The sequence below is a fragment of the Pseudopipra pipra genome, chromosome 1, assembly GCF_036250125.1.
Source record: "Pseudopipra pipra isolate bDixPip1 chromosome 1, bDixPip1.hap1, whole genome shotgun sequence".
Classification (NCBI taxonomy): Eukaryota; Metazoa; Chordata; class Aves; order Passeriformes; family Pipridae; genus Pseudopipra; species Pseudopipra pipra.
In genome coordinates, this window is record NC_087549.1 from 27,252,022 (window position 1) to 27,274,306 (window position 22,285).

Sequence of the window (22,285 nt, forward strand, 5' to 3'; positions counted from 1 at the left end):
CTCCAAGCAGGCCATTATTATCTTATTTTCCATGGAACATCTCTAATCACAGTCTACCCGCCCATGTCAATCTAGGACACATCCAAGCCTTAGAAATAGCACTGGAAAAATCATAAAATGTTCTAACACATGGAGTTGGCAGACAAGTGCCAGACAAGATCACAAACTGTGCAAAATGAACAGTTTGCAAGTGAATGTGCTTCTCTTTCCCCCATCAAAGAACTGGCTGAGTATCTTACGATAACTTCAAATTAACACACACTAGCCTTTTTCTTCTTCTACATGAATTTCCCTTCAATCAGAGCTGCCTACTTGACAATAACACAATGACATGTAGTGGAACGCTGGTTCCATGACCAAAGTGGTTTCTTGTTTTTCATTATGAATTCATAAACAGTTTTCCAGTTAAAACAGGTCTGAGTGTGATGTTAGAATGGATGTTGTTTTAAGTCTGTTGTGGAACAACTGCAAGACCCAATACAAACTCTTCATATGAGCAAATAGTTAAGAATAATAAAGGTCAGAAAGAAGAACTGGATTCACCATTATCTTAATTGAACTTACTATTCAGGAAATGAATCATGAATGCCAGGGAAACTGCTTTCTTTATTTCTCGGTTGGAATTAATATGTAACTCCCTTGAAAAGGGTATCTGTGTCATTAGAGTCTAACTACAAAATGTGAATTTGTAAGTCCATGTATCATTTTGCGCTGGAGAGGGGTTTTTTTGTGAGGATTTTGAGAGGCAGTTCTGCAAATTGGTTCACTTAACAGGAAAAAAAAAAAAAAAAAGAGAAGAATGAAGAACAGTGCTCCCTGGTAGAACACACAGGTAAGACATACCACAGGCTCTTCCTGTACACCATGTATGTGACTTAGGAAAGAGAGTTTGCATTGTTTGGCTGAATACAGAAGTACTTCATACTCAGCAAAGGCAAACATATGGCACTGGCAACATTCCAGGTAAACAGCCTCATGGAAAAAAAGATGATAAATATATGGTTGATGTTGGTTGCCTTTGCTGTTAACTACTATTTATGGAGCAACCTTGAAGTGGGCTGGAGCACAAGATATGAAGTTTCTTTATTGCAGCAGTAGCTAGAATTTCAGATGCATTTCCAGGTTTTTACCCTAGGCATTAGTTTACATTCTCTGTCACCTACCAGCCTTGATACTATTTACGCTGTACAGGAAACAATGAGATTACTATTTCTCGGAAAGTCTTATTACCTAGTAGTCAGAATATCATAGTCAAGTTATGGCTTTAAAATTTTAATATCTGGTTCTCTGATATTTTATTAATTTTAAGAGTAATTTTTTTAATCATCCTTGGAGATGTTCAAATGCCATTTGGGCATGGTCCTGGGCAACATGCTCCAGCTGGCCCTGCTTGAGCAGAAGCATGATCCTCAGAGACCCCATTCAACCTCAGTCATCCTGTGATTTTGTAAGGTATTTATTTCCTCTTAGCTTGCTTCAGCAGCTTTAAGCCACAATGTATTGGATCTATAATTTCCATTTTAGAGGTGTAATTATTTAGGGAGAATACATAGCACTTAGGCCTGCAGGTGATGCTTAGAGTCAGAAAGTATTCAAACCATGCAACATGAAGAACTTCAATTAGTCAGCACAGTTGTTGGAGCGAGAGACCTTTGTAGCTCCAATAAAAAAAATTGAACTTAGAACAAATCACATGGTGGACATTTTAAATGTGAAAGCTTTTCAAAGAGTGAGGTTTGACAGTTTTTTTAAGATACTTATATGCATTCTGAGAAGGCTTCATTCCCATCTCACATATTTCAAGATCCAAGTGCTTTAGAACCTAGCCTGCCCAACTGATATCTTATAAATTACAAAGTGATTCCTGATGGGGCAGAAAACTCATCATAAATTGCTTTAAAAACTAGGATCAGAATCTAATGAGACTGTTCTTCAGCATAATTTTGTTCAAAAGTCTTGTGAGAGGATCTTTCATTATATGGTCAACTTTGATGATAATTTGTAGTGACTGCTCAAAATTGACACTTCCTTCTGCTATCACAGATAAGATATCTACTTAGAGGAAATTTCCTACTATATCCATATAGTTTTGCATTCACCTTTGGTGTCACTGAAACCAATTCCCAACATACTGTATGTTTAGTAATTATGTTTAATATGCAACAATGTTAACAGATTAGTGACTCCTTTCCGGTATTAAAATAACAGCATGGAAGCAAAAATAGAAGTATAGATTTATTAGAGAAGTTATCTAAAATACAACATTATTTTCCTTTTTAAATTAGAACATATATTATTTCAATGAAAAGATATTTTTTATTATTTCTATGGTAATAACAACTTTTAAAGATAATACTTAATTTAGAACATTTTTAATTAAAAAAAATCCAACACTACTATTAAGATATAACCAAGGTTGTCGATAACATGGGTAAAAATGCAAAACAGTCTCAAAAATATTTACATGTCAGTTTCTTAAAATCTAAGAAGTCTAATCCTAAATATTCATTTTGCTTTACTTTCTCAAAATACTTTTTTTTTCCTAAGTCATAGATAGATTCTGTATTCCTGTGCTTCTCACAAAGCTTCAAGTTATTGTTAGTTACGTGTACTATCACACCAGTGGATGAGGTTTCTTAAAATGGCTTATTTTGCTATCATATCCTCTCCCAAGTAGCCAACATACTGTTATACCAAAGTGTCAGTCACAGTAATAGTCATCAAAATGCACACAGCACCCACCCCCTGCCTCCCCCAACCCCACACCTTAAGAACCCTCTCCCATTTGGCCAAGAGCCTTTCACATTTCATTAGCTGGCATTTCAGACGCAGAGCAAAAGAAAAAAATGGATCTCGGAGACAAGATGTTGCCAGGGCACACATGGCAAAGGTCTGATTTGGGCTTAGCAAAAGGGCACCCTCACAAACACAGCAACTTTTAACGCTCTCAACACTGAGGTTACTGGAAGGAAGCTCTGACTTCTCTGCTCTTCAAAGGCTGACATGGGCGCCAGTTGTCCACCATATGGCACACGGGCTCGTTCTCAGCATTGAAGCAAAGGCCACGGAGTTTGCACATCTGTGGAAAAACACACAAATATCCTAAATGTATCCTTCACTTCAGCAGGACTATTTGAAATTATACACCTTGGGCCTGAAACAGAGCTCCAACTTGGTTTTGCCAGCACTAACAGTCTAGAGATGGTGTCAGCACCTATGTGTCTGCATTGATCTACACCATTTCTTGTTCCTGACACGGGCTCTCCTGTCCACAAAATATCAAAGCAAGAACAACTGAAAGCACAGGAAACAAGAACATAGGCACACATTTTCTTAAGTCCATGAACAAAAAGTTGTTTATCCTTGACCAGAACTATGTTGAATCCTTTTAGAATCATCTGCAAGTTGTACAGTTTTGTATCTTTCTGTATTTTTTTAAATCCAGTTGAAATAATAATAATTAAAAGATAGCTTATCATTGAGTCAAAATAAAGCTGCTGAATTTATTGAAGTTATCCTGATTTTCAAATACTGTGAGAGGGAAGACCATTCCACATCAATAGGAGCATACTGTAAATTTGTAGTGCTTGTTCCTAAAGTACAATTGGTGTTTCCACAGTCTGATATAATAAAAACACCTTTGTGTCTAAATGAGCATCCCCAAAACTTTTAAAACGTTGTGCCAAAATAATAATCCACCCCAAATGTGATCTCACACAGACAGGTGGAACTACTGACAAAAAAAATGTAGGTGGCAGGTGGGACACAGGATTTCCTACAAGTCAGGCTGCAGACCAGGCTTTCCCTCTCTAAAGGAGTAAGGCCCTCAGCAGTGACCAGCCTCCCCTGGACTTTACCGTTAACAGAGTTCAACCTCTGCCAGGAACTGCTGCGTCACTACAACAGGTGATAACAGGCTTGCTACACCCTGCTGTTACACCTAGCTTTTATCTATCTTTGTAAAACCTACTCAACTTAAACCCTGTCTCAACACTCTGATATACGGCTTCTGGTTTGATCAGTTTTGGAATGAAAAGGCAAGCTACCACACACACAGTGTTTTGATCTCAAACCCATCATTGAAATGTTGATAGTAATAGGAAGGGGAGTGTGTGGGAGAAACAAGTGGTGTCTTTTACCACTTGTAGGTGGTTAAAGTAGGTGTAATAGGAAAAACAACTCTATTTTAGTGAATGTGCTTCTGCCCTATAATAAAACTGTATTTGCAAACCTTGGATTATCAATAGCAGTAGTTTAGAAAAAACAAACAGTGTAAACTTTAATGCTCCCTTGCAGATTATTAATGGCAATTATTGCTATTACTTCCAATAGTTCTTCCTCGCTATGTATTCTATCTTTTATTACGTTGAGTCTCACAACAGCTTGGTTACACTTTTTTTTCCACATCAGCTAAACAAATCCCCTAGAATTATGTGTAGATTGTTAGCATGTCTGCCATTGATGAGAGAGATTTAAGAGTTTGAAGGTTGAACTAAAGCCCTTCAGGGCTAGTTTATATTTATAGGCTCTAGATTCTATTTATATCTCCCAAGCACACAGATCTGAACCCAAGAATGGAATCTTGGCTATACGTAGCTTCATTAACGGATGGTGCAGAAAGCTAGGGACAAGAGTGATTTAATCCACACAAGCTTCTTCCTGCTAGGAAGACTACCCTTCTCAAGCTGGTCAACAGAGTATTTTCTTAGGCAGCAGACTTCTGGAATCTGCAAGTTTTGCCTCTTCCAAACAACTGAGTTTTGTTAGGATTGTCACAATTCTGCGTAGGATTTCATGGTCTGTTCTGTGCCAAATAGAACTTGTAAAAAGAGCTCTGTGTCCTGAAAATGCTGGAAAATCAGCAGACCAACTACAGATTTATAATGTGAGACTTTGGAGGCAGGGTGCATGCTCTCCAGGTGCAAATCTGCTATTTTCAGCACAGGTATATCCAGATAGGTGGTGTGTGCATGTACAGTGAGTTGATGATCACAATACATGCTAGACTAACTCTGCATGTGCAAATGGTCCTTTCATGCATGCCTCAATTTTCCAGATTTTTACCACGTGACAGCTCTAACCATATAGTTGGAAAGCCTGATGAAATTTTTAAAACACCTCGTTTTCCCTGGACTGTGTCCAAATAGAGGACAGCCTTACATTTTATAGCAAACTCAACTTCCACACACAGAAGCAGAGTCCTGTCAGAAGAGGATAACCACTTCAGACAGGTATTTTTGACACAGGATGCTAGCTAATACTCTGCATAGCTCTGCAGTAACACTGACCACCTGGTGGGCTGAGCTGATGCAATCAGTGTAATTCCAGAACACATATACTGGCACCACCCACTGGACACCTACCTGCTCAGGGCTGACAGTGATGGGCTCCTTCAGCACATGCCAGATCACACATTCAAGCAGAGGTGGAGTGGTCAGTGAGCCAGGGTATGTCCAGTAGTCTCTGCACGCAGGAAGGAGTCCAGTGGGGTCAAAATTTGTGAAGGAAGCTTGCTTTCCCTACAATAAAGTAAGCAGACGGGCTGATGTCAGGGGAGAGACCACATACACACACTGAGCTTGCAGTAGTGAAGTCTCCTCTGGAAGCTCCATGTTTGGCAAAAGACAGAAATGTAGTTCGGCATGAAGCACTGAGTACCAAATACAGTACATTTGGGACCAAATAGTCTCAGAAATATATTTTTTTTATGTTTTCAAGAGATTGTTTCTTATTCCAAATGTTGCATTACATTCCTTGCTCCTAGAGATAACATTTGACCTTGCTTGAAGAACAGTGAGATTTTAGATGCCATTTATACTGACTGCACTGGAAATATAGAACCTGGGAGACCTGTTGGAAAGTCTATTAAGATAAATAGCAACATCCAATTACCTCAAAGTGAGCCTGACGACAAAGATGACAGTGTAGTCTCATTTTTTACCTTTCTGTCCACATTTCTCATTGGCACAGGCCTTTACCCATTATGAAGGTATCTAGTTACTCAGCAAGTACTTAAAGTTTCTCATTACTCACTTTATTAAGGTATCACACACACTCTGCATATGATATTTAAATACAGGAAGGCTTTTTTTTCCTAACAGTTATATATCCTGAAAAAACTGTTTATCTGGACTCTATAGAAATAGCCATAAGAAGCATGCCCTCTTGGAAGAAGGAAATTTATCCCACAAATGTAGAGATGAGAGGAAGTATTTTTTCCATCTGTCACCACTGACTAGAAAGTGCACCTAGAAGAGCAGATTAGATCAGGAAGATAAATCCTACACCATAGGTTTAGATGCAGTTAAAAGACAGAGAAATGTAGTCACAGAGATAGGAAATGATCACTGTTTCTAATACTCCCTGCTCTCTACCACAGTTTCATTCAAATCTGTTTTGCATTTAGGATTACGGCAGCACCAGTGCTGATGGCCAGAAGGTTTGTTTTACTTTAGCACATGCAGCAGTTTGGGAGAAGTAAAAAAATCTGCTTTCTGAAGAAGAAAACACAGCACAGTTGTGATTGGTGTTAGTCAGAGACAGCAGATATTACCTTGGTTTGAATGGAGTTCAGAGCATCCACAACTTTCTGTATTTCAGGCTTGGCATTTCCCACCTGTAACAAAAACCACATGAAAAGAAAAATCGCCATGCACTCTCATGAAACCTTTAGCTTTCTGTTACAAGAAAACATTTTCCCAACACCGTTTCATTACAGAACAGGAGTATTACAGCATAAGTGACCGGGACTGTCTCTGTAAAATCATGCCAGTTGACAGTCAGCACAGATGAGTCAGCCAAGGACACTGGACAGAATAAAGCTATTTTCGTTTACAGTATGAGGATTTATTTTTAGATTTAGGCTGTTCTTTTTTCAAATAAATCACCCTCCTAATAAAACAGTCACCCTCAGTTCGGCCAGGACTGAGTACTACATATCCCTGGGGCACAGACACCTTCTCCAACTAGCTGTGAAGACAATTCAACTGAAACAAAACACTCTGGACATTTAACAATAACAAGAAAAGGAAAACAGATGTTATTTAGGCTGTCCTACTGCAGATTCATACACACAGCTTTGTCAGTTATGCACATCACCTTTCACTGGTAAGAGTTATGGCAGGGTGACTCTCCTGTTAAAGCCAATTATGCTGCTACAGGGCTGCCACAGTGAGGGACGGCAGTCATACTCCATAGCTAGTGTACAATTGTTATAGGTAAAGGAAGATGAGAATTTGGAGTACTACCTACTTTGCTAAGGGTTTAAGCAGTATAGTACAATGCTGCCTTATTCTATATTTTAGGCTCTTAGGTCCCCTCTGCAACACAATGAACACGCTGGACAAATGATACAGAAGTTTAACTAACCTTCATAAAGACTCCCACCACAGCCAAACCATCAGGATGCTTCACAGCTTCAGCAAATTTACCATATTTTACATTCCAGTGTACAATATGGAGCTAGGAGCAAGAAAACAAGAAGTGCATTAAAGATGATATTCCATCCAGAATACTTCACAAATTAGAATGCCAGAAAGTAATCTATTAAGAGTAGATGGGAGTTTTATTGCTGAAATTTAAAAACTTTTGTGTACAGTTAAGAATTTGTTGAATCATTCATCTACTTTAAAGTTTCATTTATGCAAAGAGATTTCTGTAATGCATTTTATTTTGCTTCTCACTCTTATTCCCGCAGTTTTAAATGCAAGCTGTGGCTGTATCATTCTGTTTTCTAGCAAAACTCCTGTTATCTTCAGCATGAGTTTTTCCCACATACAGCCTGCAGGATTTTGATCCAGTATTTTAGTGTTATATATACACTAGAGTTCTTATCAACTCTGAAATACATTATTGTCAGTGTCAGAAGAAGCAGAGAAGACACATTAACTATAGATCTGACCAGCAATTTAAGAAATAAAAAGCAATCCAAAAACCAGTCCTGTCGTTTTCTGGAAAGACTTTGAATCTCCAGGTCACATAATTCAGGATGTTGCTTTCTCTTTAATTTCTAAGTTATTTCTAATTTAAGTTCATCTGGCTGTTTCCCCACCTCTGCAAGTCAAGTTCAGCAAGTAATTATGGTACTGTGAAGACGTAAGCCAATGCCAAGTTTCTCAGATAAGACAAAAGCTACTTCTACTTCATGAAAAAGCAGCAGAGCCAATGAATTTGTGGGGCCATTTCTTTTATCTGTCAGTGCAAATCACAGGTATGTTCAGTAAATGTGTATTTATGAATACATTTTAGAAGTCTGTTGCAGCATCCAGAGGTAGATTTCTAAACACGGGACAAGGAAAGGTGGGATGCAAGGCGCTAAAGTCTCTCAGTTTCTGTAGTCAGACTGTAATACAGAGTCTTAAGTGGTCCAAGGAACATCTGAAGTCTCAGGGGTATTAGAGTGCCTGCAAGATCTTACTTTGCTGCCTGCCCTGTCTGCCCCAAAATTATTCAGTTGCTTATACAAATGCCTCTGATGTTAAAAATTGAACCCAGGAAAAGGGGATGTGTGTGCACAGAGGTGCTGCAATTCTATCCCTTCATCATTTCCAAGAGACACTGAGAAAGCAGGGAAAAAAACAGTGATAATTAATGCAGGTTTTTCTGCTTCCCTTTGACATGAAGTAGCTGAGAAAAGAAATATTACAAGTTCTCCAATTCTGATTTCTGCTCTTGCAAGGAGCAGGTTCTAAGGTGGCATTGTACCAAATCTTCTATGGTAACCTCTTCCTATGAAGATCTGTACAGAAGTTGCTACTGTTGTGGAATACTTAAAAAACATAAATACTCATAATACACAAATGACTGAAGAAGGCAAAGCATGTCCTACCTCTGCATCATACTTCACACCATCCACAGTGTGCTCAGACCCTTGGCCCTCACAGGATCCCCAGTGAATGTGAAACTGTACCAGCCTGTAGACTCCATCCAGCGCTCCTCCCTGCAGCACTGCAAAACAAAGAGCCTCTATTAGCAACTCTCATAACCTTTGCTATTGAGTCTCACTTCAAACTCAAACAGCCATTTCAAGTCTTCCATGTGATTTACAGTTCATTGCATGCTGCCATGCTACTCCAGATCATCTTCAATGGTACATTACTACAATACACCAAAATCAGTAATAAATGCATAAAAACGTAAGTGACTTTACAGTGAGCATCTCATCAGCAATTTAACAGGCATGCTAATATTACAAGTGATGAGGGAAGATGTAACTTTTCTGTCACCAAGCAGATAAAAAAAGGCCTTTGTAAGAGGCTCATACAGAGTTATTCTCTACGGAAGTACAATTGAAGACCAAATCATCTTTCATATACTATTGTACTCTGACCTTTCATTTTAGACACTTCATCCATTTAGGCCTTAATCCTGCAAATCCTGTGGCAGATGGGATTGGGTAAAATGTTTTTGGTTCCAAATTAAACCTAAACACCTGTTAGCCATGGGCTGCAGTAAGGTAAAGTGCTAGGCTCAGGGCAAGGCATTGCAGAGATGTAAACTCAAATCTCCTGTCCCTCCCATTGTGGTGAAAATGGCAATGCTAGTACAAGAAGATTTTTTAAATTATGAGTTGTTTATTTATGGTCTCCATTATCTGGCATTACTCATGCTACGGGACTGCTGTAAGTGGAGTGCCCAGCCATGCTTTCAATTATACAGGAGTGAGGTCCCCTGAGCTCCCTTATTCTGCTTGTTAGTTTTACCCTTCCACTTACACTGAGACCAATCACCATTATGACATGCAGGATCAAGCCCTACTACTGCAAAATGCTCAAGGCACAGACAATGTCTGCTTCAGTGCAGCATAAAGCACAGAACAATAACAAATAGTTCTATTAAATAGAGCTATTTATCTAAGTCACCAGAGCAAGGTTTTACGCTGGTTTGTGGTTTGGCTGGGGTTTTCTCTCCTTTTTTTCTAAGCACCTCAAATTCAAAATTAATCTTTAAGATTTAATTAATATTTAAAAACAAAAAAATATTTTTAAATTTAATTTGAGCTGTTAGATATTTTAAGAGACCAATTCATCTCTCTATATACATAAATATACGTAATACATAAATATATATGTAATAAAGTGACAGAAGAGTGTTGACATCAGATATTACACATAAATGTGCTCTGTGTATGTGCCACAAAATGGTTCTGTGGAGTAAAGATGCTTTTCCTCTCAGTCTGCAGTTAGTCTAGACACTACCACAATACGTGCATTTGTGAAAACATACACCAAATGCTGATAGGAAAAGGTCACTGTATGTTCAGGTTTGAATAATTCTGTTTATAGGCAAGCATGGACAACAACAGCCATGGATATATGGCAATGAGGTCAGAAGGATTTCACTAATAAACCAGAATACATGAAAATGAAATACAAGATTTTTAAAAAATACAATCATTTCCAACTGTGTGCCCTACACATGCAAAATTTGGGTTCAGTGGACAAATTTAGCATTTGCCTGGTGTTCCTTTGGTGAATATATTTAGAAGTTTCCTAACATGTACTTCTATTTGAAAAATGTGAATACATGTTCTACTGCAGCCTTTGTAATTTCCAATACCGTAGCCAACACTGAACAGCCAACAGACTGGGACTTGCCCTATCCCTTGCCAAGCTATGTGATCCAAAGAAGAATGGTTAGTTAAAGTAATTAAATAGAAACGTATCTTATTCTACTTTTACATTTCTGCATCTGCTAGTTGCCAAGAAGCATAACTGTTTTAAGTACAGGACCACAAATCAGAGTAATTTTTTCAGAACAGTGACTGTGAATGTGTATTAGTTCCTTTGGGAAATGAAGAAATTGGTTGCTATATCTTTACAGATGCAAAATCATTTAATCCATACAATATCTTGCTTCATTTAAAAGTGATGCCACGGAGTTGCAATGTTTCAGTTTCAGGTTCTTTAGCTCATGGTCTTGCTGCTCGTTGAAGGTACGAATGGACCGAGGTTCCACGACTCCTCAACCTCAGAAAGCACTTAGCGCAGCACAGGTTAATCTGCCATTATTAATCAATGGAAAGCATGCTGAAAAGCAGAACCATGCAATATTCTTGAATTCATTTGCAGTGTAATTTGTCTACACAAAGTTTGCTATAGTCTCATAAAACTCAAAAGATGCAAAAAAAAGAAATCTCTTTGTAGTTTTTGCTTACTTTTCTCATTCTGTGGTTCTCAAATCCAGCTCTAGCTTATTTTGACTCACAGCAGAGCATTCAAAGAAAGTAATAATTAGATTAGTGTAAATGAATACAAATTCAGCAGGCTTAATTACAGAACAGCCCTTCTTATTCTAGCCTACATTAAGCAGTTATTTTTAATACTTCTCAGCTTTTCCAAAGAAGTAGAATTTAAAATTAAACTTAAAAGACAAAGCAGAAATGTCAGAGCTTTTTTTCTTCCAGCACAAGCTTTTTAAATCATGAATAAATGCTACCAGCTTTTGTAAAGTAAAAGTTCATCAAGAATCAGAACAACATTCACACCAGGAACCTCCCTGTCTTTGTCCAATGTGACAAGAATATCAAGTCAGGCCACACTGAGAAGATAAGTCCAACCCTTCCATCTCCTTTTTAAAAAGGATGGGGAAGTTCTGATCCATATCTGAGCATTCTATCATTAGCTCCCTTACTTTTGAAATTAATACTAGCAAAAACCATTCTGAAAATACACGTGTAGCTGTGCTCCTTTTTGTTCTATAGCACAGCTTCAGATGCAATGCTGTCTGGAGACAGCACAAGCTGAGCTGAAAATACATTCTTTTCTCATAGATTCAATCTACTCAACACAGTTTGTCACAACCTAGTCTCCAAAGATGTGCAACAGCCCAAGAGGTAGCAGCTTGAGAGCACCTTTTTGTTTTTTTACTATTTGACAGTTATTTTAAATGTCACAGTGGGACAAATTTGGAACTACTTTGCTTAAATTAAGAAATGGTAACTTTTCTGATATCATTCTACCTTCTACCCTTTACTGGAAAAGTTAGACTAGCAACATCTAGTAATTACATTGCACTGTTATTAAATGATCACATAAGATGGTCTAAATACATAAGTATTAGCAGCACTAATTTGGAATGGAACTGTTCCATTGATGGGACTTATTTTGACTGTGGGATTTCTTGGATACAGAAAGTGAAGTTGATTTGACTCCATTATGCTTTCTGGGGATATCTGAAAACACACAGAAATCAAAGGCCATTTTGGTGCACCTCGTACAGCTGTTTACTGAGGCCACAAAACTTCACTGTTCTACTTTAAGGCCAGTCAGTGGGCAGCTACCCTTCCCATGTAAAACAGAACAGCCTTGAAAAAAATACTGTGGATCACTTCATACCTTTTTTCAGAAAATGCTAGCATCCATATCTGTGAATTTTTGCAGAAATACTGTGGAATTACTCTTATTTAGTTAACTCCTATGGGATGTTCCCTCTACGCAGTGCAAAAGACTAATAAATCTCATCAAGGCAATACATATGCCAATGAAATAATGAAAATGGCTGAACTACAAGATTGTTTCATGAGCTAGAATGAATTCCTTCCTGTCATACAAATTAGTGTGGCAAGAAAAGATACTACTATGAAGTTTATTACTCTGAGAAAATGCAGAATAAGAAAGTGTTCTTCAAATGAAAAATCACTAACAGCAAAGCTCCTTCCAGTAGCTGAAATAATGGGTCCAACTAGAGCACAGTAGCTGTCCAAAGCTCCAAAATTAGGATATTAATTCTAATTGAGATGCCATCAAACAAAAACTTAACAGCAAGACATTTCAAGCATTTACCTCTGAGGACAGCCCTCTTACATACATTGCTTTAGCACAAAGAAAATCAATAATTTGTATCAGCCTATAGTAGATGTGCATGTACATATGACACAGTAGGTATATGTGTATGTAAACATATGCATAGTGTATATATTAATGCTAATATTTTTTAAGTTTTTGTGTATACAAAAGAAATCTGTACAATAGAAAATAGCACTTGAGAGGCAAAGCAGATGAAGCATTACTTGTGCACCATGCACTATTAATGACATAAAAAAGGCTCTTATGAGGACGCTCAGGGATTAGCCTTGTGTTCTTATGCAAGAATGGGCTTCCTCATCTGACAGACTGAAGAGTTCAGTTAGGGTGAGCTGTCACTTCTGTGAAATGTGGAGTACACAGTCACACTTTGTGAGATGTTTCCTTCTGTATGTTATCTCTTTCAGACACTCCTCCTAGGATGTTCTATCATGACAAGCAAGAAGTGCAATTCAAGCATCTGACTGTAGGGTTCATACTTGCAGAAAACATCTCTAATGGGTTTCACCATGAGAAAAAAAAAATGGTTTCACCGTTAGGAAAAAAAAACCCTACTTTGACCTTGCTAGAAGTTTAGCCTGATAAGGCAACAAGGATGTTCCACAGAGACAGACCAGAATGAAACAATTGCCAAAACGCAGCAGGTCTGAATATGTGTGTATCTGCAGCAGGTCAGTGGTTTCAATTCACCTCAGCTGAACTATTTCATCCAGACTGGGCTGCAGCCAGAAAGACTCTGACCTGCTTAAAGACAAAGTCATTTAGGTTCTTAACATTCCTTCAGCTCCCTGGGACCAGTGCAGCTTATTTCTCATGTAGTCTCTTAAGTGGAGATTCTCTGAGAATCATATGATACTGTACTGAGCCTCTGAGGAGCCCTCACATCTCACACCGTACAGGCTGACAACAACTTTAAGAACCAAGTTGGAAGTATTGAAATTCTCTTGAAAGTAACAGTTGGTTTAATTTCTAATAGTTAAATACTAAACTCAGTGACTGCTTACTGTACTGAAAATTCTGTATTGGATACAGTGTCCATAAAATGTTGAGATCTAATGAAGGACAAACAAACTTAAGGTGTGAGCATTGCCTATAAGTATGCAGCAAGCCCTCATGCCTATAAGTAAATAAACAAATTATCAGTTGGGAAGAGTGGTAATCATGACATCTGGCACACAGCTTCATTACATCATAAAAATAAGTTTTTCCAAATGGCCCTAGCTGATAACAGCTGCCTAGTTTCTCCTAGTTTTGCACTAAAAGCGCCTCTAGAGGGGGCTTTTGGAAAAACAGAAGGAAGTTGCCATGATTCTTAAAAGTGCAGTCTATGTCAAGTTTCTGCTCAGAAATCATATGTTAACAAAAAAAAAAAACAAACCAAAAAAACCCCAACAAACCAAACCAAACCGAAACAAAAAGCCAATCTAAGTGAAGGGCACTTTTGGGCTCTGTAAAGAAATAAAGACCTGAAACATGCAGGACTGATCTCAAGACCTCTCATCTCGCCTTCCAGTTCCTGGAAGCACTAGAGCTATTCAAGTCACTTGTTTACGTAGGCGTTGCAGCTTCTGTTGATCCCAGCTCACAGGAAAAATGACTTAATGATTTCACACCCTTGAGACCTCCGACTTTCTAGTCAAGTTGTGCACAACATTACTTGTGACATAAGCAGGTGCGCTGAATACAGTCCCCTAAAGGTATAAGCAATCAGTTCTCTGATTTCTGATTCCAAGGGATCAACACATTGCTTAGGCTATACTGCACTGTGGACCTTCAATCCATGACCCTATACTGATGACATGCAATATTATTCTGGCATAGCTAATGTAACTTTGGATCTGGGAAGCCTAAAAATAGACCAGTAGCGGTGACTTGGATGAAGAGTGGTGCCTTAAAGACAGCAAACCCGTATGTTTCTTCCTCCATTTACCACCTGATGTGGAAGCATACAAAAGGAGCAGCGGCACAACTTTCAAACTCATCACCAACCAAGCAGTTTGGTTGCACTGGTTTTTGAATTACCATTGTAACAAAATAGAATGGTTTGTTTACAGTGAGTCATAAGACAGCTGAAGCATACTCATTAATATTTACAATTACAGAAAGAATCAGGTAATATATTGGATTACAACTACTGAAAGACTCCCAAGGGGTGCTAATATCAAGGTGAAAACTATTTCCATTTCCTCAAGTCTTCTCATAATTTTTAAGTTCTACTATGATTTTATGTTTGAAAAAATTCAGATTTACTTGGGACTGGCTTGAATTCCAATATTCTCTCTAGCTCAGCAGCAAGGAAGGAGAAGGAAACAATTCAGAGAGTTGTCCACAAGCATAAATTAGCAGTACGTTTAGCTAAAGCTTAACACCACAGTTGCAATTCACTTCTGTCAGGTTCTACAGCTAAAATATGACATTTTAACATTCTTGATATAGAATAAATTAAGGACTGATCGACGTCTTCCTTTTGTAAGCTCAAACAGATTATCAGAAAATACAGAATACATAGTCTACTGCTGTGAACATTTTTTCATTTGAATTTCAGGTTTTTAGACAAGTTCCGAAAGGTTTCCTGTGAAAACTTACACAAAGAATACATTTTATGTACATTACAAAAACTTTCAGGCTCTTGAGGCTTTTTTGAGCAAAGTCACATCCTGTGGTTTTACAGCTCTAAGAAGTTGCAGTTTACTTCTGTCTTTTAAAGTGAGTGAAACAACACACAAGTCCTTACAGCAGACTATAATATGAAATGTCTAATATGATAAAAGAAGTACCCTTAATGATACACTCCTTTGCTATAACATTCCTAAATTGTAATAATGCACCTTATTTTAACAGCTATAAGCACCATTTGCTTCACTCATACGTGGAAGGTCTGGTCCCAGGACACAAGAGTGGATGAACCTGAATTTAAAGAGATGCTTTTATCATAATACACTTCTGCTTTCAAAGTTTAAGAAATTTTAAAGAAGAATGCCTACTAATATTTGAACTTTTACTAATATTAAAAGACAGTGGACATGAGATCTAAGAAAGCAACTGCAAGAACTGAAGGAGAAGAGTGACTAAGCAACAGCTAGAAGAGGAAGCTGACCATTCACTTTCTGCATACAAAACCAAGAAAGCATTCTGAAAGACTGCCAGGAAAGAAGACAGAAGATATCCTTTTAATCTAAGAGAAAATAATGAAATTTCTCAAACAAAAAAATGTTCATAAACATGGCAATGCTGGCTTGTGAAATTTCCTTTCCATAAGCAATTTCTACCAATCGGCAACTCTGCAACATGAAAGTGTTTCACTCTGGGAATTGACTGAGCCTTTAGAAGTATATTCTGGAATGTAACAGCTGTCATACAACCCAAGAAACTGAAAGGCTGTACTACAAGAACTGAAATTGAAGATTTGGAAGTAATTGCTTGGGAAGAGGGTTTTTCTAAGCATAGTTAGTAATGTCTAACCATATCTAAAAAAAATAACGAGAAAGTAAAACGAAGGTTCTAAAGCTATCACAAAAGATTAACATAATTTCTTTGTTAAAACTTAAATTGTATCATCATCATGGCTAGGCTTCGTGAACGAAGATTTTGGAAGGGGTCTACCCACATTTGTTACAAGCGCACTGGTGGCTAAAAAGGCCAATACGAGATAGACAAGTCCAATTGCAAGGGAAAATTGTATAGGCCATAGGCATAAACACAACCTGAATCAAGAGTTATATCTATAAGTCTCCATCTACTAATAGAAATCTTCTAAGCACAGAGAAGAAAACATTTTCTTCTGTTAAGATATATTAATTGCATAAATTGCACATAGATTATTTTTGTTTAAAACGTTAAACTTTGACTTTCTTACTCAAAGTAATATAGATGACATATTTTAAGAAACCCTAATTTTTCTTTTAGATTTTTCTTTTTCACAGATATGAGCAGAAGCTTTATATTACATATTCCTGATGCACACATGTAACGTAACAAACACACATTCTGAACGGGAAATATCAAAATTCTGGTATCTACTTGTTCTTACTTATGATCAACATTATTCGCACTACGTGTTTTCTGAATCAAAGAAATAAGTAACAACTACTTTCAGAGTTTTATCTAAACATGCATTTGGACTTACCTATTTTTACTATGCTATTACTGCCTGTATTTTTTATTGCAAGAACTCATTTTGCATACTCTGAAAAGCAGGAGTGATCAGGCATTAAGACATAGAACTGCTGTTCAGTTTGCTTCAGTGTCATTGGTTATAAGCCTGAAGATTCTTAATGAAATGGATCTACTTTGCATGCAGTTAGTCATTATTCACAAGCAATTATCTTATTACTACTTCATTTTGCTCCTACTACCCCAGTTAATTCATTACCACATATGGGACAGCTCATAGAAGCAAGCAATACAGCCTGTGGGAAGTATCTACAGGATTTTATTCCATTGCCTTCGGTAAAATATACCAACACTCACACAGAATCTCACTTAGTTTCTCCCTGTGACTGTCGTGTGATGTCTAACCAAGAACTGGGTACATGCATTAGAGTCTCAAATTCAGATCAAGCAGAGACAAGTCAAAGACAGCTCTATTTTGCGTAAGGAAAGTAGGTTACCTAGTTAACCGCATACAAATGAAGCCAATTAAGTGTGCTGCCAGGTAGGTTCTATGCACTGTAATTTTCAATAGTAAGTGTGATACTGAATGATCCACCTCTACCTGTCTTCTTAGAGATCTGTTTAGTTGGTTTTTGTTTCTAAAGAATACTCCTTTTCTGATACACTAATAGAGCTACTGAGAATATTTCTACTTGCATCTCCTATCCTCCCACTCTGAAAGCTGTGTCACTGCGTATCTGTCAGAGGATCTCTGTCACAGATGTTCTGGTTCTGCACCGACTTCTCATAAAAAGCATTCTTCCTACAGATATTTCTTTAAATCATTTTATGTATCTGCCATTTTTTCCTCACAACCTAATTTTCACAGTTCTTTTCAAACTTAGGCACATGCAAAGTGAAGACGTAATAGTTTTTTATACTGTGGAAACCTGAACCTGTTTCTTTTGGGCTCAGTGAGAGCAGGATGGCAGTGGGAGCAGAATTTGCATGTGTCTGGTAAAAACAGAATCCCCTTTTTTGTCCTCTAGATCCTTTACCTTATTTCCTATAATACTGTTAAAATAAACATGAATTCAGTTCCTTTAGCTCCGCAGTGCTTCACAAAAATACACACTAAGAGGTCAGAATACCACCTTCTTCTCTTTTTTAGACCATGCAAATATTAATGTTGGTGCTCTGTGTAAGTTATACATGGGCCTATGTGTATTTATACAACTGTGAACACTTATATCTGACCACTTAATATTGTTAAGCATAAAGGCTGTAATTGAAATACGAAGTCAAACTCTTAGTGCAATGCTGAATGTCTGTTATACTGTTATATTACATTACCTGCAAAACCCTCATATTTTTACTAGGCACGGATCATTTGGTTTCAGCACCATTACCTAGATGATATTGCCAACGAAACACTTATGAAAAATAGGACACTTGCTCAAGCAAGTTAAATCAGACAGTGTCTAGAGAAGTCAGTGACTTACAATGGGATTGGGTTTTTTTATCTAAATTGAAAATAAAGGGACATTTATTGCAAAGAGTGATGATTTCTGTGAATTCAACCAAATGAAAAACTACAATTAAAGACAACCTACAAAACCTTTGTTGCAACAGCATCTTGGATTCTGCCTTTCCGTCAATAAGGCCATTCCTTTCACTAAGGATTACTAAAGGTTTGCAGAATTCAGTGCTTAATATCACCATACAGCACAATGAACAGTAAGACCCTGTGAAACGACTGCCTGCTAGCAAACTTTGTAAGAATGTGTCGGATACATTATCATTACCTAGAAAGCCACCGAGAAATGTCAGTGTAAGTCTTTTTTAAATTGCAAAAGAATAAAGAGGTATTTTCTAATCATTCCTCTGTTTCTGTATTAACCTGGGAGCACGCTGGCTTCAGAAATATGAAATAATATTTTGATAACCGAAGAACTATTTCTAAGGTATTTCCACTTCAAGCTGTTAACTGTAAGCCTTTACTATTCTAAGGCAAATTTCTTCCTATGATGTATTTTGCCTCTTCTGTTAACCATCTGATCAGTAGCTTACAATGAGCTATGCCTAAAATTGCTCTTGTCAAATACTTTTTAATTTTTTTCTCTCCACAGCTGAGTCCTTATCCAAATCCTCCTGATTTATACAAAAATAAAGCAATTCACTTCTCCCGAGTAGGGCAGCTCAAATCTGCCCAGATAGGGTTAATTTTCTTCTAACAGGAGCTCAGTTTTCTCCTTGCCTAGAGGAGTGTGAGATGATGTTAAATCCACACCTTACAGAAGCCGACTTTGGTATTTTTTCTCTTTAAAAAAACCCTAAAGCCTCAGTAGGGCAGGAGCTCCTTTTAGTAGGAGCATTGGTAGCAATTTCTGCCATGTCCCCTCCTGCACCCGAAGGTGAGGTCTCACCTGATTTGTCGGAAGAATCATCAAACTCAACGTTGAAGGAGTGCCCGTTGTTGACGATGTTTCTTGCCGTGCTGGCATCATAACTGAAGCTGAGAGGCTTCAGAGAGGAGTCGTACTTGGCGGACTTGCTGTTGATGTCAATAGGGGACTGGCGCTCTCCATTGGCGATGGGGAAGTGCTCATGCCAGTGAGCAGGTCCTGCAAGACAGCGGAAAGCAGCTCAGTGGGAAAAGACATAAAACTCGGACGGTATAAGCAATAACACTCACTCTAGAAACCGGGATGTTCGAACACCAGCTTCAGTCTCTAACAGCGTACCAATTATGAAGGCTTGGCGGTGCTGGCAGCAAAGGCGAGGGGATATCCCACCCCGGGACCGAGGCAGCCCCTCACCCTTGGCGGCTGAGGCGGGGGTTGTACCGGGAAGTCCCGGGGGCCACCCCGTCCTGTGGAGCTGCGCCCACCCTTCCCTTTCCGAAGTAAAGGAATGACAGCGGGAACGCAGAAGATGCGCCGGCACACGGCGCTGCCGGGCGGGCTGCTCGGGCGCAGGTGCATTTCAAGGTTACGAGAAAAACGCGCCACCGAGCTCATTCCGACTCCGGGCAAGGGCTCGGCCGGGCGACAGCGGACACGTCCCGGGCGCGACTCCCGGGAACCTGCCGGCAGGTGTCCCTTGACAAGTGACAGGTGTCCCGCAGCGCCGGGCACTCACCGTCGTGGCTGCCGTATCCCCAGTGGTGGGACATGGTGTTCGGCTCTGCCCGTGGAGGCTATCGCAGCTCCGTGGCCCCAACGCTCTCTCAGGGGCTTTTATAGGCTCCCGCCAACTCCATGCCCTTCTCTGCGGCCGGAGGAGGGGTGGGGAGTGAGGGTGGGGGCGGAGGGAGACTCCGCTGGGGGCGGAGAGAGCGGTCCCTTATAATCCGCGATCGGCAGCGGAGCCGCTGCGGGTTGGGTCAACAGCGCCTCCGGCAGTCGGCGGTGCGGTCTGGGTCTGCCTTCGCCTTCCATCCCCGTGTTCCTTCCCACGCATCGCGCACCTGCGGGCGCTGCGCGAGGCGCTGTGGGCGCCGTGACCTTGGGGAGGTGCCGGGGGCCGGTGCGGGGCGGGTGTGCGGTGTGTGCGCGCGTGTACGTGCGTGCGGCGGGGCACGGCGCGGCTCTGCCGGGCGGGCGGGTGCTGCTCCCTGCTGGGAGCCCGGGGAAGGCAGGGAAGACACTCCGGCCGGGAAGGAGTGGTGCGGGAGGGCGCCCGCAGCCGCCCGGGTTTGTCATGGGTGCTAGGTTTTGGAGGGAATTAACGGGGGTTTGGAGGCGGGGATTAGCGGAGTTGGCGGAGAGGAGCTGTGGTTGAGCTTCGGGAGAACTGGGACGTCAGCGCTTATTGCTCAGTACTGCGTTTTTCCTGATCGCCTCTGGAGAAGCTGCAGGTCGACCCGGGCTTACGCTTGTTTCTTACGGTTTAGGAAATACCCACTTACTCTGAGAGCGGCTCAGTTGCCGCTCCCGAGGATGGATCTGCGAGGATAAAATTGAGCAATGCATATTTTAGATGTTTTTATATTGCGCAACGCTCCGGTGTTTTACCGCAGGACAGGAGGGACGGGACCTTGGCAGCCCTCTCACGGCGGCTCCGTTCCGTGCCGGGCCGGCCTCCCTCGGCCGCGCTGCGGTGGGGCCGGGCTGGCCCTGAGGGCAGCGCCGACACGGGGGGGGCTACAGATGGTCCCCTCTGAAGGCTTTTCTTTGCCCTCTTGCTCCGAGCAATTTTCGGTATGAGAATGACGTAACTTTATCCCATTTTCTTATTAAGATGGTTTATTCAAATCCGGTTTTAATTTTGTTCTGGTGGGGTTCAAGCGCAGAGGCCTAAATTCTGTTTTCAGTGAGGTCATTGTAAAGCTAGAACAACAACACCAGAATGACTCCATCATTTACATTGAGCATTGTAAAATGTGTGTCATTTGTTTGTATTTGTTAAGAGGAGAGAGAAAAGTCTATTTGTACAATGTGGGTACTGTTGCTAATAGCAAAAGGAACCAGCTGGGAAATTGCTTACAAAAATTAAAGGCATTTCTCAGACCCCTTCAAGTGTACGCAGAAAATATTTAAAGCTTATTACTGATTAACACAGTGTGTGTCCTTATGTTTGCGTGCTTCTACTCAAGATGGTTTAGCAACCACAAAATGGAAAGGTGGTGGCAAAACTGAATACACAGAAATTATTTAAAGGGGGCTGTGGTGTATGTGATGTAGAAGAGCAAATGGAAATGCACATTATACATTTATTAGGAATTCCTTGTTTGCTCATTATAGATACTTTCCATCAATCACTTCTAAATCTGGCAGTTGCGCTGTTCAGTATGTCAACAGCCTCATAAGTGCACACATATACAAATCCATATAGTTAAGAATCCTTGAAGAGCAAAGCAGAAAGCATCCCTTTATGTTATAGAAAGGAATAAGATTTCAGTACATTTCAGAGGGCTTTCTTCCATTCAATTTTACTATTAAAAAAATCCATTCAGCCTGATTCCTCTGCAATCTCACATGTCAAGTTTCCACTGACGTCAAAGGGAGCACCACATACAGGAAAAGTACAGGATTAAACACAACACAGTGTTTGGCATGGTAGAGTTCCTAAAAGATCTACGTAGGGTTCTTAGGGAAATGAAGTCAGTTACCAGCAGCACTGAGGGACTGGGATTTTAATCATATGAATCTTCTTTTTATTACGTTATTTTTGTCAGTAGGTATGTGGGACATGCTAAGCACATACAGACGTACATCCACATTAGAAGGTCCATTGTTCTTAAAATCAAATACCTGTTTTTCTTGATTATTCAGCAGTGCTTGCAGGCTTGAGCCCATGCCAAGGGACTGCTGTCGAGAGCCTGGCGTTGACTTGAGCTTGTTGATTCCAGCCTCCTTCTTTTCTGTTTCCTGCTTACAGCAGACTCA

At 39.7% G+C, this 22,285-nt stretch overlaps 1 protein-coding gene across 2 annotated transcripts; it reads right to left on the reverse strand.

Moving 5' to 3' along the window:
* Window positions 1-2,222: 2,222 nt before the first annotated feature.
* Window positions 2,223-20,270, reverse strand: LOC135411648 (carbonic anhydrase 2). Of its 2 annotated transcripts, XM_064649476.1 has the most exons (7): window positions 20,037-20,270; window positions 19,322-19,519; window positions 8,828-8,946; window positions 7,369-7,461; window positions 6,554-6,616; window positions 5,364-5,519; window positions 2,223-3,079 (listed from the first exon to the last, which is right to left on the reverse strand). In XM_064649476.1, the coding sequence occupies exons 1-7, from the start codon at window positions 20,068-20,070 to the stop codon at window positions 2,960-2,962; spliced, it is 783 nt and encodes a 260-aa protein (XP_064505546.1). In that variant the 5' UTR covers window positions 20,071-20,270; the 3' UTR covers window positions 2,223-2,959. The 2 variants fall into 2 exon arrangements, with proteins under 2 accessions (XP_064505546.1, XP_064505557.1); XM_064649487.1 differs by lacking the exons at window positions 19,322-19,519; window positions 20,037-20,270 and adding an exon at window positions 11,156-11,178.
* Between the last annotated feature and the right edge of the window lie 2,015 nt (window positions 20,271-22,285).